General features: G+C 58.7%; 2 protein-coding genes and 1 long non-coding RNA gene across 3 annotated transcripts in view; 2 read left to right on the top strand and 1 right to left on the bottom strand.

The window, feature by feature from the left end:
- LOC113407920 (synaptosomal-associated protein 25-like) overlaps window positions 1-2076 on the top strand; it is a 6309-nt gene extending 4233 nt beyond the window's left edge. The window contains exons 5-7 of the mRNA XM_026658860.1: window positions 189-323; window positions 925-1069; window positions 2008-2076. Coding sequence (XP_026514645.1) covers window positions 189-323; window positions 925-1069; window positions 2008-2076 — 349 coding nt within the window. The remainder of the gene's footprint in view (window positions 1-188; window positions 324-924; window positions 1070-2007) is intronic.
- A 2721-nt stretch (window positions 2077-4797) lies between these two features.
- Window positions 4798-11001, top strand: part of LOC112122534 (ribonuclease Oy-like) — a 12627-nt gene continuing 6423 nt past the window's right edge. The window contains 2 exon segments of the mRNA XM_026658835.2: window positions 4798-4886; window positions 4889-5012. Coding sequence (XP_026514620.1) covers window positions 4845-4886; window positions 4889-5012 — 166 coding nt within the window. The 5' untranslated portion in view covers window positions 4798-4844.
- LOC113407916 lies at window positions 7134-10874 on the bottom strand. The gene is made up of 3 exons (XR_003370144.2): window positions 10433-10874; window positions 9682-9729; window positions 7134-7221 (listed from the first exon to the last, which is right to left on the bottom strand). It is a non-coding gene; the product is annotated as an uncharacterized LOC113407916 (long non-coding RNA).

Raw genomic sequence — 11001 nt, 5'->3', positions numbered from 1 at the left:
CCCTGTGGGATCAGACTCCAGCTGGGTTTGGGGGCAGCCCTGTGGGACCAGACCCCGGCCGGGTTTTGGGGGGCTGCCCTGTGGGATCTGACCCCAGCCAGGGAAAAGGGGGCACCTGGCTGCCCTGGTTGGGGTCAGACCCCCCAGGCCTATGTCTCACCGGCTCCCCCCATCCTTGTTTTACGGAGGCTGAAGAACATCAAGGCCAGTGAGGCGTACAAGGCGGTCTGGGGCAACACTCAGGACGGGGTGGTCTCCACGCAGCCCTCGCGGGTGGCAGACGAAAGGGAGCAGATGGTCATGAGCGGCGACTACATCCACAGGTAGGACCAGCAGGACCCGCCCCCAGGCGCCTCCAGGGGGCTGAGCCCAGCTGGGCCCCCTTGGGCTGGGAGCCCATCGGCTGGTGTCCCACTGGAAGGAAAGGGAGTGGGGTGGGTGGCTCAGGGAGAGGTGCTCTCGCTGAGGGGGGGAACACCCCAAACCCCTTAGGTTATTTGCATCTGGGGGGGGGCCCCAAGACCTGAGCCCCCCCCCCAGGTTCTTGAGACAGTCCGGTGGGGTTCTGGACCATCAGAGACTCGATGCTTCAGCATGGTGTTAGGGGGCAGGATGGGGTGCTCTCCCCTCAAAGTTGGGGCTGGCCTCGATGGAGAGGGGCTCGGAAAAGACGGCCTGGCTGGGGAGCGGTCCTGAATGGGGAAGGAGCGGGAATCCAAGGTCTAATAAAGCCCATAGAGATGCAGTCGCTGGCTAAACCTCTCCCTCTAGTGGCTGCAGCCTGCATAGAGGATAACAGCCTGCTACTGCCCCCTCGCAGAGGGAGCTACTCCCTTAGCCCAGGCGGCAGAGAGGCTGGTGCCGTTAATGCTTAGGGTCAGAGCAGGACGCTCCCCACCTTACGGGAGGGGCCGGATCTTCCAGAATAACGAATGACGCGCGGGAGGACGAGATGGAGGAGAACCTGCTACAGGTGGGAAGCATCCTGGGCAACTTGAAGAGCATGGCGCTGGACGTGGGCAACGAGATCGACATCCAGAACAAGCAGGTGGAGAAGATCATGGAGAAGGTGAGCGCCGCGCGGCCACACGCCCGCCTGGAGACGCAGCCTTTGGGCAGGAGCCCGGTTGCCTGCAGGGGGCGACAAAGGAGTGGGATGCTGTAGGGGGCTGGAGATGGGACAGTGTCTTGCCCCCACTAAGGAGCCAGGCTGAGAACCCCGCTCCAGCTCGGTTCACTGCTCGGCCGCCATCTGCTCCCCGGCCCAAGGAGGGTGGGCTACCAGCCGAGCACGCTCACCCGGTGCCACGCGCTTGTGAATCGTGCGCTGCATCCCGCTCCAGCTGGCGGATAATGGCCCAGCTACTGCTGCTGGCCGAAGGAGCGACTCCCTCCTTGAATTCAAGGTGCAGAGAAAGGCTGCTAGGAGCGTGGGGGGAAGGGAGGAGTCGAGCCCGGCAAAACGCAGGCCGAGCGGGGAGCTGAGGGCTGTCTAGAAATACCCCAGGAAGATAAGGTCTGGAAGCTAAAGGCACCAGAAGAAATGGGATTAAATTGGGCTGTGATTGGCTGAGGGTGGAGATTAGGAGCAGGTTTCTAAGCACCAGAGGGTGGAGGGTTTGGGACAGTAGAAGGGACGGGGGCTGGGGGGGCAAACAACAAAACTGGGTCAAAGATGGAGCGTGATCAGTGTCTGATGGGGTCGGCAGGGGATGGGATTGGAGGACCCAGCGATCCCTTTCCGGGGCCATGTTCAAGTGGGAGAGGGCTGGGCTGGGCTTCCGAGCGGGGGAGTCCTGGGTTCAAAACCCCCTGGCGGCGGCTAGCGAGGGGGTAGGCCCAGCGCTCCCAAGTCGTCCCCGCCCGCCTGCTCGGGAACTAGGTTCTTAGGTTGCTGTGGGTGGGTTTGCAGCTCCTAACAGGGAGCCGTGGCCTCCCGAGTTGTCTCCTCCCCTCCACCTGGATCAGGGCATGAGCCCGTTCCACCGCCGCCTCCTCTCCCCGCAGGTCACCGTGAACGAAGATCGCATCCAAGAAGCCAACACCCGGGCCAAGAAGATTCTAAAGAATGCCTGAGACGCCGCGCCACGTGCTCTCCCGCTTCGCTGCCCCCCCCCACCCCGGCTCCCGGTCACAGCTGTCCGTCCGTCCATCCGTCCCTGCTGTCCAACCTGCCCTGGAGTCTCTGGCGCCGTGCGTTAGGTGGAGCCGCGGATGTTCGGGGGCGGGCGTAGGGTGTGTGCATTGCCATTGCACTTAGCGGATAACAGCCTTACTATTGCAGCCAGCTAGGGGAGCTCCTCCTGTAGCTCCAGTGGGAGAGGGCTGTCCCTGGGTGCTGAAGGTGGTAGGCTCAGTGGCAGCTGGGGGGGGAGTATGCTATAGACACGGTGGCTCTATTTTCAAACGGCCACAGCCCTGCCTCCCATGGGACCCTAATCTCCCCCACCCCTCCTCTTGTGATTGGGTCCTCATGCCCCGCACCCGCTCCTGCCACCCATGCCCCTACCCTGGAGGCTCCTCCCCTTGGCTGAGATGGGTTTTCCCAGGGGCAGGTAATGAGTGCTGGGGGAGGGCCAGTCAGCTGTGGGATTGGGCAGGACTCTGCCGTCTGGAGAGAAATGGGGGGAGGGGAGGGGAGGGGGTGAGAGGGAGACAGGGATTTTCTTTTGTGCTATCCCAGCCAACGTTGGGTTCTGAGCAGCCTATGATTTTATGAAACATGTTAACCTGTGGAACTCCACGCCACAAGATATGAATAATCCCTAGATCTCAAAGCACTTTACAAAAGGGCGTGGTGGTGTCAGTATCACTATCCCCATTTTACAGATGGGGAAACTGAGGCACAGAGAAGGGAAGTGACTTGCCCAAGCTCACCCAGCAGGCCAGTGGCAGAGCTGGGAATAGATCCCAGGTCTCCTGAGTCCCACTCCAGTGCTCTATCCACTAGGCCACGCTGTTCTGAAGAAAGCCCATATATCAACTGACACAAATGCTTCAGTAGCTAAATGAAGCCAAACAGGATTGATGGGACAGCTGAATCAGAGAGGGGTCAGGCTAGAGAATTGCCTGGTTCAATTCTCCACTCCATCCTTCCCTGTTAACCTGTGGAACCCCCCACCACTGGATACTTGCAGACATTTCATTAACTAACTGAAGAGAAACAGGAGTTATGGGAGAGATGAATCAGAGAATGGGAACTATAGGAGATTTCCCTGGTTCCATTCCCCCTCCAGCCTTTCCTGGTAACTTGTGGAACTCCCCCACCACAGGATATTCCAGAAGCAAACATTTCATTAACCAATTAAAGAGAAATAGGAGTAATGGGAGAGATGAATCAGAGAATGGGGACATCAGAGATTTCCCTGGTTCAGCTCCCCTTCCATCCTTTCCTGGTAACCTGTGGAACTCCCCACCACAGGATATTCCCGAAGCAAACATTTCACGAACGAAATGAAGGGAAATAGGACTGATGGGACGGCTGGATTGGGGAGGTGGGGGCACATGCCGATGACTCCCTGGTTTCTAACCCTGTGTGTGTGTGTGTGTTTGGTTTTCAAACGTATCTGTCACTGTGACACCAAAGCCCCTGTCTGTGTGAGGGGCCCTCTTTATTTTTATCCATGATGTAAGCAAGGTGATTTTTTTTTCCAAAGCAATATACAAAAAAAAAAAAAAAGGAAAGCAACTTTTTCTTTACGATAAACTCAAACCCCATGTCCAATTCCCCGGCCGGTAAATGCTCCAGAGGAGGGGGGTGTGCTGTCCCATAGCATTCTAGGAATACTGGGCTATAAGGGACCTTCTTGGGTCAGCTAATCCATCTCCCCCCGCGCTGAGACAGGACCAGGTAGCCCTGACTCCCCTTAGAGTTCCTACTGTCTACCTTAAATCTCCCTTGCTGCGGATTAGGACAGTTCCTTCTTGTCCTAGCCACAATGGAGAGCAGTGGATCACCGTCCGCTTTATGTAGCTCTTAACGTCACTGACGCCTGTTCTCGGTTCTCCCCTCAACCATCTCTTCTCTAGACTAAACCTGCCCACTTCTTTCAGCCTTCCCTCCTGGGTCAGGTTTTCTAAACCTGTCCTCCTTTGGGTCAATCTCCTCCAGTTTGCCCTGAGGCTGCTCAGACAACTGCCACTGGGGACCAGGCAACTGATAGAACCCAGGAGTCCTGGCAGCTCCCAACCTCCCACTGCTCTAATGACAAGACCACTCATATCTGTGAGACCCACCCAATTGGCCCCTGGGCAGCATATTTATTCCATTGCCATCCGGCCCTTAAGTAACAACAATCCGTAGCTCCAATACAGGGCTTACAAAGGAGGTCAGTAGCATTATCCTTATTTTACAGATGGGGAAACTGAGGCACAGAGCGGTGCTATGACTCACCCAAGGTCACAGAGCAGGCCAGTGGCAGGGCCAGGAATCAAACCCACTAGCCCACGCTTTCTCCCCCAAAAGCAAAGGTTTCAGTAACTAAATGAAGGCAACAGGATAGCTGAATCAGAGAATGAGGGCATCAATCGCGGCATCAGTTTCTCCCGCTGGCCATCCCTGTTAACCTGTGGAACCCTCTGCCACAGTATATTCCTGAAGCACAGGCAGTGCGGGGTCGGCGGAGCTGGGAATCAGAATCTCTGAGTCTTGGATCAAGCCCAGCAGCTGCTGAGAGTCATTCCAGTATTTGGAAAGAAACAAAGCTGGTGCTAGATCCCCTCACTGTGCTCACGTTAGCCCCACCCCACTCACCCCCTGCCCCCCAAAGGGGGGGTCTTACCCTGACGCAGTTTTTAAAGGTGCTTTTTATTGATTTCAGAGGGTTGGGGTTTTCTTAAAGTACATGACTCTCCGCTCTCTGCTTCCAGCCCCGAACGGGCCCCAGTGGGGCGGGGGGGAGAGGGGAACCAGCTATTCCAGTCTGCCATCTCATTTGTTCTTCTGGGGGAAAGCAGCTCTGACCAGCGAGAAGACGGCGTAACAGGAGCCTGGAACGGCAAGAGAATGACTGGTAAGATGTTCAGAATAGAAAGAGAGGCCCAAGCCCTAAAGCATACCCTTGCCCCTGATGCACACAGAACCCAGGAGTCCTGGCTCCCAGCCCCCCCTGCTCTAACCACTGAACCCCATTCTCCTCCCATAGCTGGGGATAGAACCCAGGAGTCCTGCCTCCCACTTCTTCCTGTGCTAAAGCACTGGATTTTCTTCCCCTCCCAGAGCTGGGAACAGAACCGAGGGATCCTGATTCCCAGGGCTCCCCTGCTCTAACCCCTAGGAAATGCTACAACACCCCGCCTCATTCACAGCTAAATCTTTCCCCCTCAATACCTCTGCGAGTCCCCAAAGGGGCTGATCGCAAATCAAAAGGGAAATGGGTCTAGAAAAGGATCATTACAACAAGGAAGCGAATAGGCTTTGTTCAGTTTCATTTCTCTGTCTGGCCTGGGCTTTTATTTTAAGAGCTACCAGACTTACGTTTGATTCAAATTGTGCTTATGACCCAGGGGGACTTTGCTGCAGCTCCATTAAACAACTAATAACTGAACCCAGAAGTGCAGATTCCTAGCACCCTGCTCTAACCACTAGTCCCTGAATTAGAGAGAGAACCCAGGATTTCTAGCTCCCAGCACAACCTTCTCCCCCGCTCTAACCACTAGACCCTACTCCTCTGAAAGCTGTGAATAGAACCCAGGAGTCCTGCCTCCCAGCCCCCCTGCTCTAACCACTAGACCCCAGTCCCCTCCCTGAGCCAGGGTCAGAACCCAGAAGTCCTGGTGCCCAGCCCCCCCTCTAACCACTGCACCCCACTCCCCTCCCTGAGCCAGGGATAGAACCCAGGAGTCCTGCCTCCCAGCCCCCCTGCTCTAACCGCCACACCCCACTCCCCTCTCTGAGCCAGGGATAGAACCCAGGAGTTCTAACTCCCAGCACCCCCCACCCCTGCTCTAACCACTAGACCCCACTCCTCTGAAAGAGCTGTGCACAGAACCCAGAAGCCCTGACCCCGCTCTAACCACTAGACCCCACTCCTCTCCCTGAGCCTGGGATAGAACCCAGGCGCCCTGAGCAGGAAGCAGCACCTACCAAAGATAGTGATGCTCATAGTGAGTCGATACAGCAAGGCATCCACGATGCCCCCTTTCAGATGCACGGGCAGGCCATTATCCGCCTAGGCAGAGAAGGAAAACAAGGGGGGGAAGGGGGATCAGGAAACCAGCCCCCCCCCCAAGTCATTGCAAGGGTCCCTGCACTTCCGAGCCATGGGGCACCCTTTATGCAGAGAATGGGACAGATTCAAAGAAAAGGAAAGGGCCGTGGCTGCCTGCACAGATGGCAGCATGGGGGTAGCGGCCGGTTGAAGGGGGCGTAAAGGGGTGCACTGCCACTTTAAGGGCCAGAGGCAAGGAGCCAGCCAGCCAGCCCCCTCCCCACCCCACTCCTGGGCTGGGGTGGGGTTCATTAGCAGAGCCAGCTAGGTGCAGGGGGGCTGATGTCCCTATAAAGAGCAGCAGGACGCCCCAGAGGGGGTGGCCCGGGAGGCGGCCCTTGCCTGGCTCTAGATGGGACAGGCCCGGGTGAGCCCTGAGCAGCATGGACTGGCTGGAGGTTTAAGCATTGGATTTGGGGGTAACAAATCCAGCCCCTGCTGACCCAGAGACGGGTTTGTTCTCATAGGGTGATTGAGGGAGCCCTGAGAAGTGGGGAAACTGAGGCAGGCATGCTGTAGGGTGACCTCTGGCTCTGAGGGGGTGCCCTGGAGGCAGCTGCCCCATTGCCAGTGGGGGGTCAATGTTCCATTTCTTCCTCCCCATCCCCCTCACTCATGCCGGGATCCCCACGCACTAACCCTGCCAACACCCTCACGTGGCTACCATCCCCATTTAATGGGTGGGGAAACTGAGGCACCAATTGCTGCAGGGACTTGAACGCCTACCCTCAAGATTACACCCTGCATCCATGGCAGAGCTGGCAATAAAGCCCTGACCCACCCCAGCTCTAACCACTAGACCCCACTCCCCACCCAGAGCTGGGGCTAGAACCCAGGAGTCCTGACTGCCAACCTCCCACGCTACTCCATCCCCTGGCCCCTCCCTCTCCCTTCGCCTCTCTCAAGCTGGGGTCTGTCTCACCTGAAAGAGCTTCTGATGTTCGGGGACTTTGTTTTTCATCTGGTGGCGAGCGGAGGTGGCGAAGGAGCGGAGGGATCCCACGCGGGAGATCTGTGACACAGATGGCCGTGGGGAGGGGGGACAGGGTGGGGGAGGGCAAAGGTGATGAGGAACCTACAGAATAGAGTGAAATCAACCTCCCCCTCCTCCCGCGTAGGTCCCAGCCTCTGGGAGGAGATGGCCCCGTGCGGCTTGGTCCTGTTGTCTCGGCATTGATGCCAGTGGAGTCACTCCTGAGCGAGAGGGGAAGGAGCCCCGGTGACCCAAGGGGAATCATTCCGGATTTACACTGGGCTGAGTGAGATCAGAATCATCTTGCTGGGTTCTGGTTTCCACCCTGCCTTGCATTTAATGCATGCAAATGCCAATACAAGGCCCAGACCAGCAGAGAATCAAACCCAGGCTGAGGGTCAGGACTCCTGGGTTCTGTCCCCGGGCTGGGAGGGGAGTGGGGTCTAGTGGGTTAGAGCAGGGGGGCTGGCAGTCAGGACTCCCACATGCCAATCTAGAAGGGTTGGGCTGGATCAAGGGAGGGTGCAGGGCCGGGTGGTACAGCGAAGCCAGGTTCAGGAGCTCCCCACCCTTCCACCGTGTGACACCCCAGTGCAGCTTCTGTTTCCTGAACAGACAGAGCGAAAGCAGCAGCTGCTCGGAGCCTTCCCCTGGGGACGTGAAAGCACATGTGAAAGTGAGGCTGGGACAGCGAGAGACAGCCAGTGGGGACGTACAGCACCCTGCACCCAGGGTCTGGCTAATGGATTTACACTGCTGCGTAACTGGGGTCACGATCTGGCTCACGCTGCAGGATCCGGGCTGCCGGGCATCAGATGGGGCCAGAGTGAGAACCCCTCAGTTTGCTACAAGATGTCATGGTGCTGCAGAGGCTGCTAAGAAACTCTCAGAGTGGCAGAGGGGTCCCGATTTCCCAGGGCAGCCTCCAGCCAGGCCCAAGGCCATTGCTGGGAGCGGGACTGGGAATCCCACTTCTGACACCAATAGATCTAAAGTCACCTTGGAAAAGTGAAACTGCAGCCGCAGAGGCCTCTGTGCCCTTTCCTCTCTCTCCACCCCACCTCTGGGGTCTACCCCTCTTTACTCCCCCTTATCTATACTCTCCTTCTGCTTAGCCCCCCGAAGCAGGAGATCTAATCCACCTAGAAAACATCCCTGCAGCCCACCCAGGACCTTGGAGGATTAACGGCCACCATGGAATTTTAACACCCAAGCCTACTGCCCCACTCACGCCTCCCCCTTCCAAACTCTCTGCTCCCTGGCTCCAAAGCATCATATCCTTCTAGGTAGGAAACATTGATTTCTACTGATCTACCCCCGCCCTGCCATGCAGTATTCTTCTTCTTATTTGTACATCTAGCAACCTAGATGCCTTGCTGAGATCAGGGCCCCGTCGCGCCGGGCGCTGCGCAGACCCCGACCGAGATCAGGCCCCATCGGACCTGGCGCTGCCCAGACCCTGACCGAGATCAGGGCCCCGTCGGGCCAGGCGCTGCCCAGACCCCGACCGTGATCAGGGCCCCGTCGCGCCGGGCGCTGCGCAGACCCCGACCGTGATCAGGGCCCCGTCGCGCCGGGCGCTGCGCAGACCCTGACCGAGATCAGGCCCCCGTCGTGCCGGGCGCTGCGCAGAGTCAGAGTCAGTTCCTGCCTTGAAGGGTTCCCAGTCTAACCAGCCGAAGGAAGGCCGATTATCCCATTTTACAGATGGGGAGACAGAGGCCCAGGGAGCTGCAGTGACTCGCCCCAGGTCACACAGCGAGTCACAGCTCAGGCTACCCTTCCTCTGCCGTGCCGCCCTCTGTCTAGCTGCTTAGACGCCAGCCGTTCTACCTAGCGCCCATCCACCCGTCTACCCACCGTACCAACCCACCTGTCTACCGAATCTACATTCCGAAGCACACGTTGGCACAGGAGCGAGGTGCCAGGCAGATCCATTCCTGGGCATATTTCCCACCCCCCCCCCCTTTTTTTTGACATCGCTCTGCAGTTTCGGGGTTTTTTTGTACCTGACCCTTCCCAGGCACGTAACGAACCAGCGCAGTGGCACCAGAATCGTTTCCAGTTTGTGGGACTCCGTGGCTGCGTGCGTGTATATGCCGAGGGGGGAGGGGGAAGAAGAGGACCCCTGTTTGGGGGGGTTTCCCAGAGTCATTATGGGATGGCTCCGAAAACCAGAACGGGTGAAAGCGCTAAACGGCCCAAGGCTGGAGTCTGGGCCTTTAATTGGGAACGTTCCCTGGTGCTTCCCCTGTCGGCCTGCACCTGTTGTCTTTGTCGTGTCCGCAGATGGTGAGGGCCTTGGGCCAGGCGCTGTGTGAGTTCGCAGCGGGGGCCTGGTCCGTGAGGGGGGGCGCCTCGGCACTACCGTAATACACCGAAGAGCCATAAAAATATACAGCGCCTAACACAATGGGGTCGTGGCCCCTGTCTGAGGCGCTACCGTAATACACATAATACATAATAAGTCTCGCAGGGTCTGGTCGGGCTCTTGCTTACCCAGGGTTTAAATCAGGAGTTGCTCCCGGTGTTTACACGGGGCTGAAACTGCAGCACAGCAGAGGAGGGTCAGGGCCTCGCTATTGAAAGACACCAGACTGACGGGTTTAAAAAACCAGCCCCACCCAAAGGCGAAAAGCCGGTGCCCAGCAGGGAACAAAGGTTAGAGACCCAGGCAAAGCGCAGGGGAGCGATTCACACACATGGGCTGCACCTGAAGGGGGCAGGGGGGTTGAATCTTGGAAGTGTTCAGATCTGGGGGGGGTTGGAGCTGCTTGGAGCTGGGGGTGTTTGGGGTTGTGAGGGGGTGTGTGGATCCAGGGAGGGGTTAGAGCTGAGGGGGTGTATGGAGCTGGGGGGGGTGTGGATCTGAGGGGGGGTGTTTGGATTGGGGGCTTAGATCTTGGGGGGCTGGATCCAAGGGGGTGTTTAGATTGGGGGTGGATCCGGAGGGGGGCTGGATCCACAGGGGTGTTTAGATTGGAGGTGGATCCAGAGGGGGGCTGGACCCACAGGGGTGTTTAGATTGGGGGTGGATCTTGAGGGGGGCTGGATCCACAGGGGTGTTTAGATGGGGGGTGGATCCGGAGGGGGGCTGGACCCATGGGGGTGTTTAGATTGGGGGTGGATCCGGAGGGGTCTGACTGGGGACTTGCACCCTGATGAGGGGGCTGGGGCTGGCGGGGTGTTTGGATCAGAGGGGCGGCTCTGAGGGGGTGTTTGCACTGCAGAGGTGGGGGGCGTTCGTTACCAGAAGGGCCTGCATCGTCCTGGGCCTGGGCCGCGCTCTCCTCTCCTCTCGTCACCCGTCTCCTTCTCTCCTGCCCCCCTCTGCCCGTCGCCCTCTGTCCCGGCCCTACAAGGACGCTGCGGGGCGGGGGGCTGGCTCTCTGCCTGTCCCGCTGCCAGACTAAGGGCAGCAGCTGAGCTCAAATCGCAAGCTGAAGCCAAGAGGCCTGGGCATCTTTCCGGGGCCATGGACTCCCCCCACGGCCTCCTCGGGGGTGGACAGAGAGGGCAGGAAAGGTCCCAAGAGGAGGGAGAATAGAGGCCACTGAGGAACAGGAAACAGCCCCCCAAGACCCCACCCAATCGGGCATGGCCAGGGTGCACTGCGCTGTGGCTATTCACTGCCCCCCAGGGCCCATAGGGGGCGGATCGGGGGCGTGGTCGGAGCGCCCTGCGCTGTGGCTATTCGCTGCCCCCCAGGGCCCATGGGCTATTCGCTGGGGGCGGATCGGGGGCGTGGTCGGAGCGCCCTGCGCTGTGGCTATTCGCTGCCCCCCAGGGCCCATAGGGGGCGGATCGGGGGCGTGGTCG

This window comes from Terrapene carolina, unplaced genomic scaffold (assembly GCF_002925995.2).
Source record: "Terrapene carolina triunguis isolate 2854851 unplaced genomic scaffold, T_m_triunguis-2.0 Scaffold517, whole genome shotgun sequence".
In the NCBI taxonomy this organism is placed as follows: Eukaryota; Metazoa; Chordata; order Testudines; family Emydidae; genus Terrapene; species Terrapene triunguis.
This window is presented reverse-complemented; position numbering and strand designations above follow the sequence as displayed.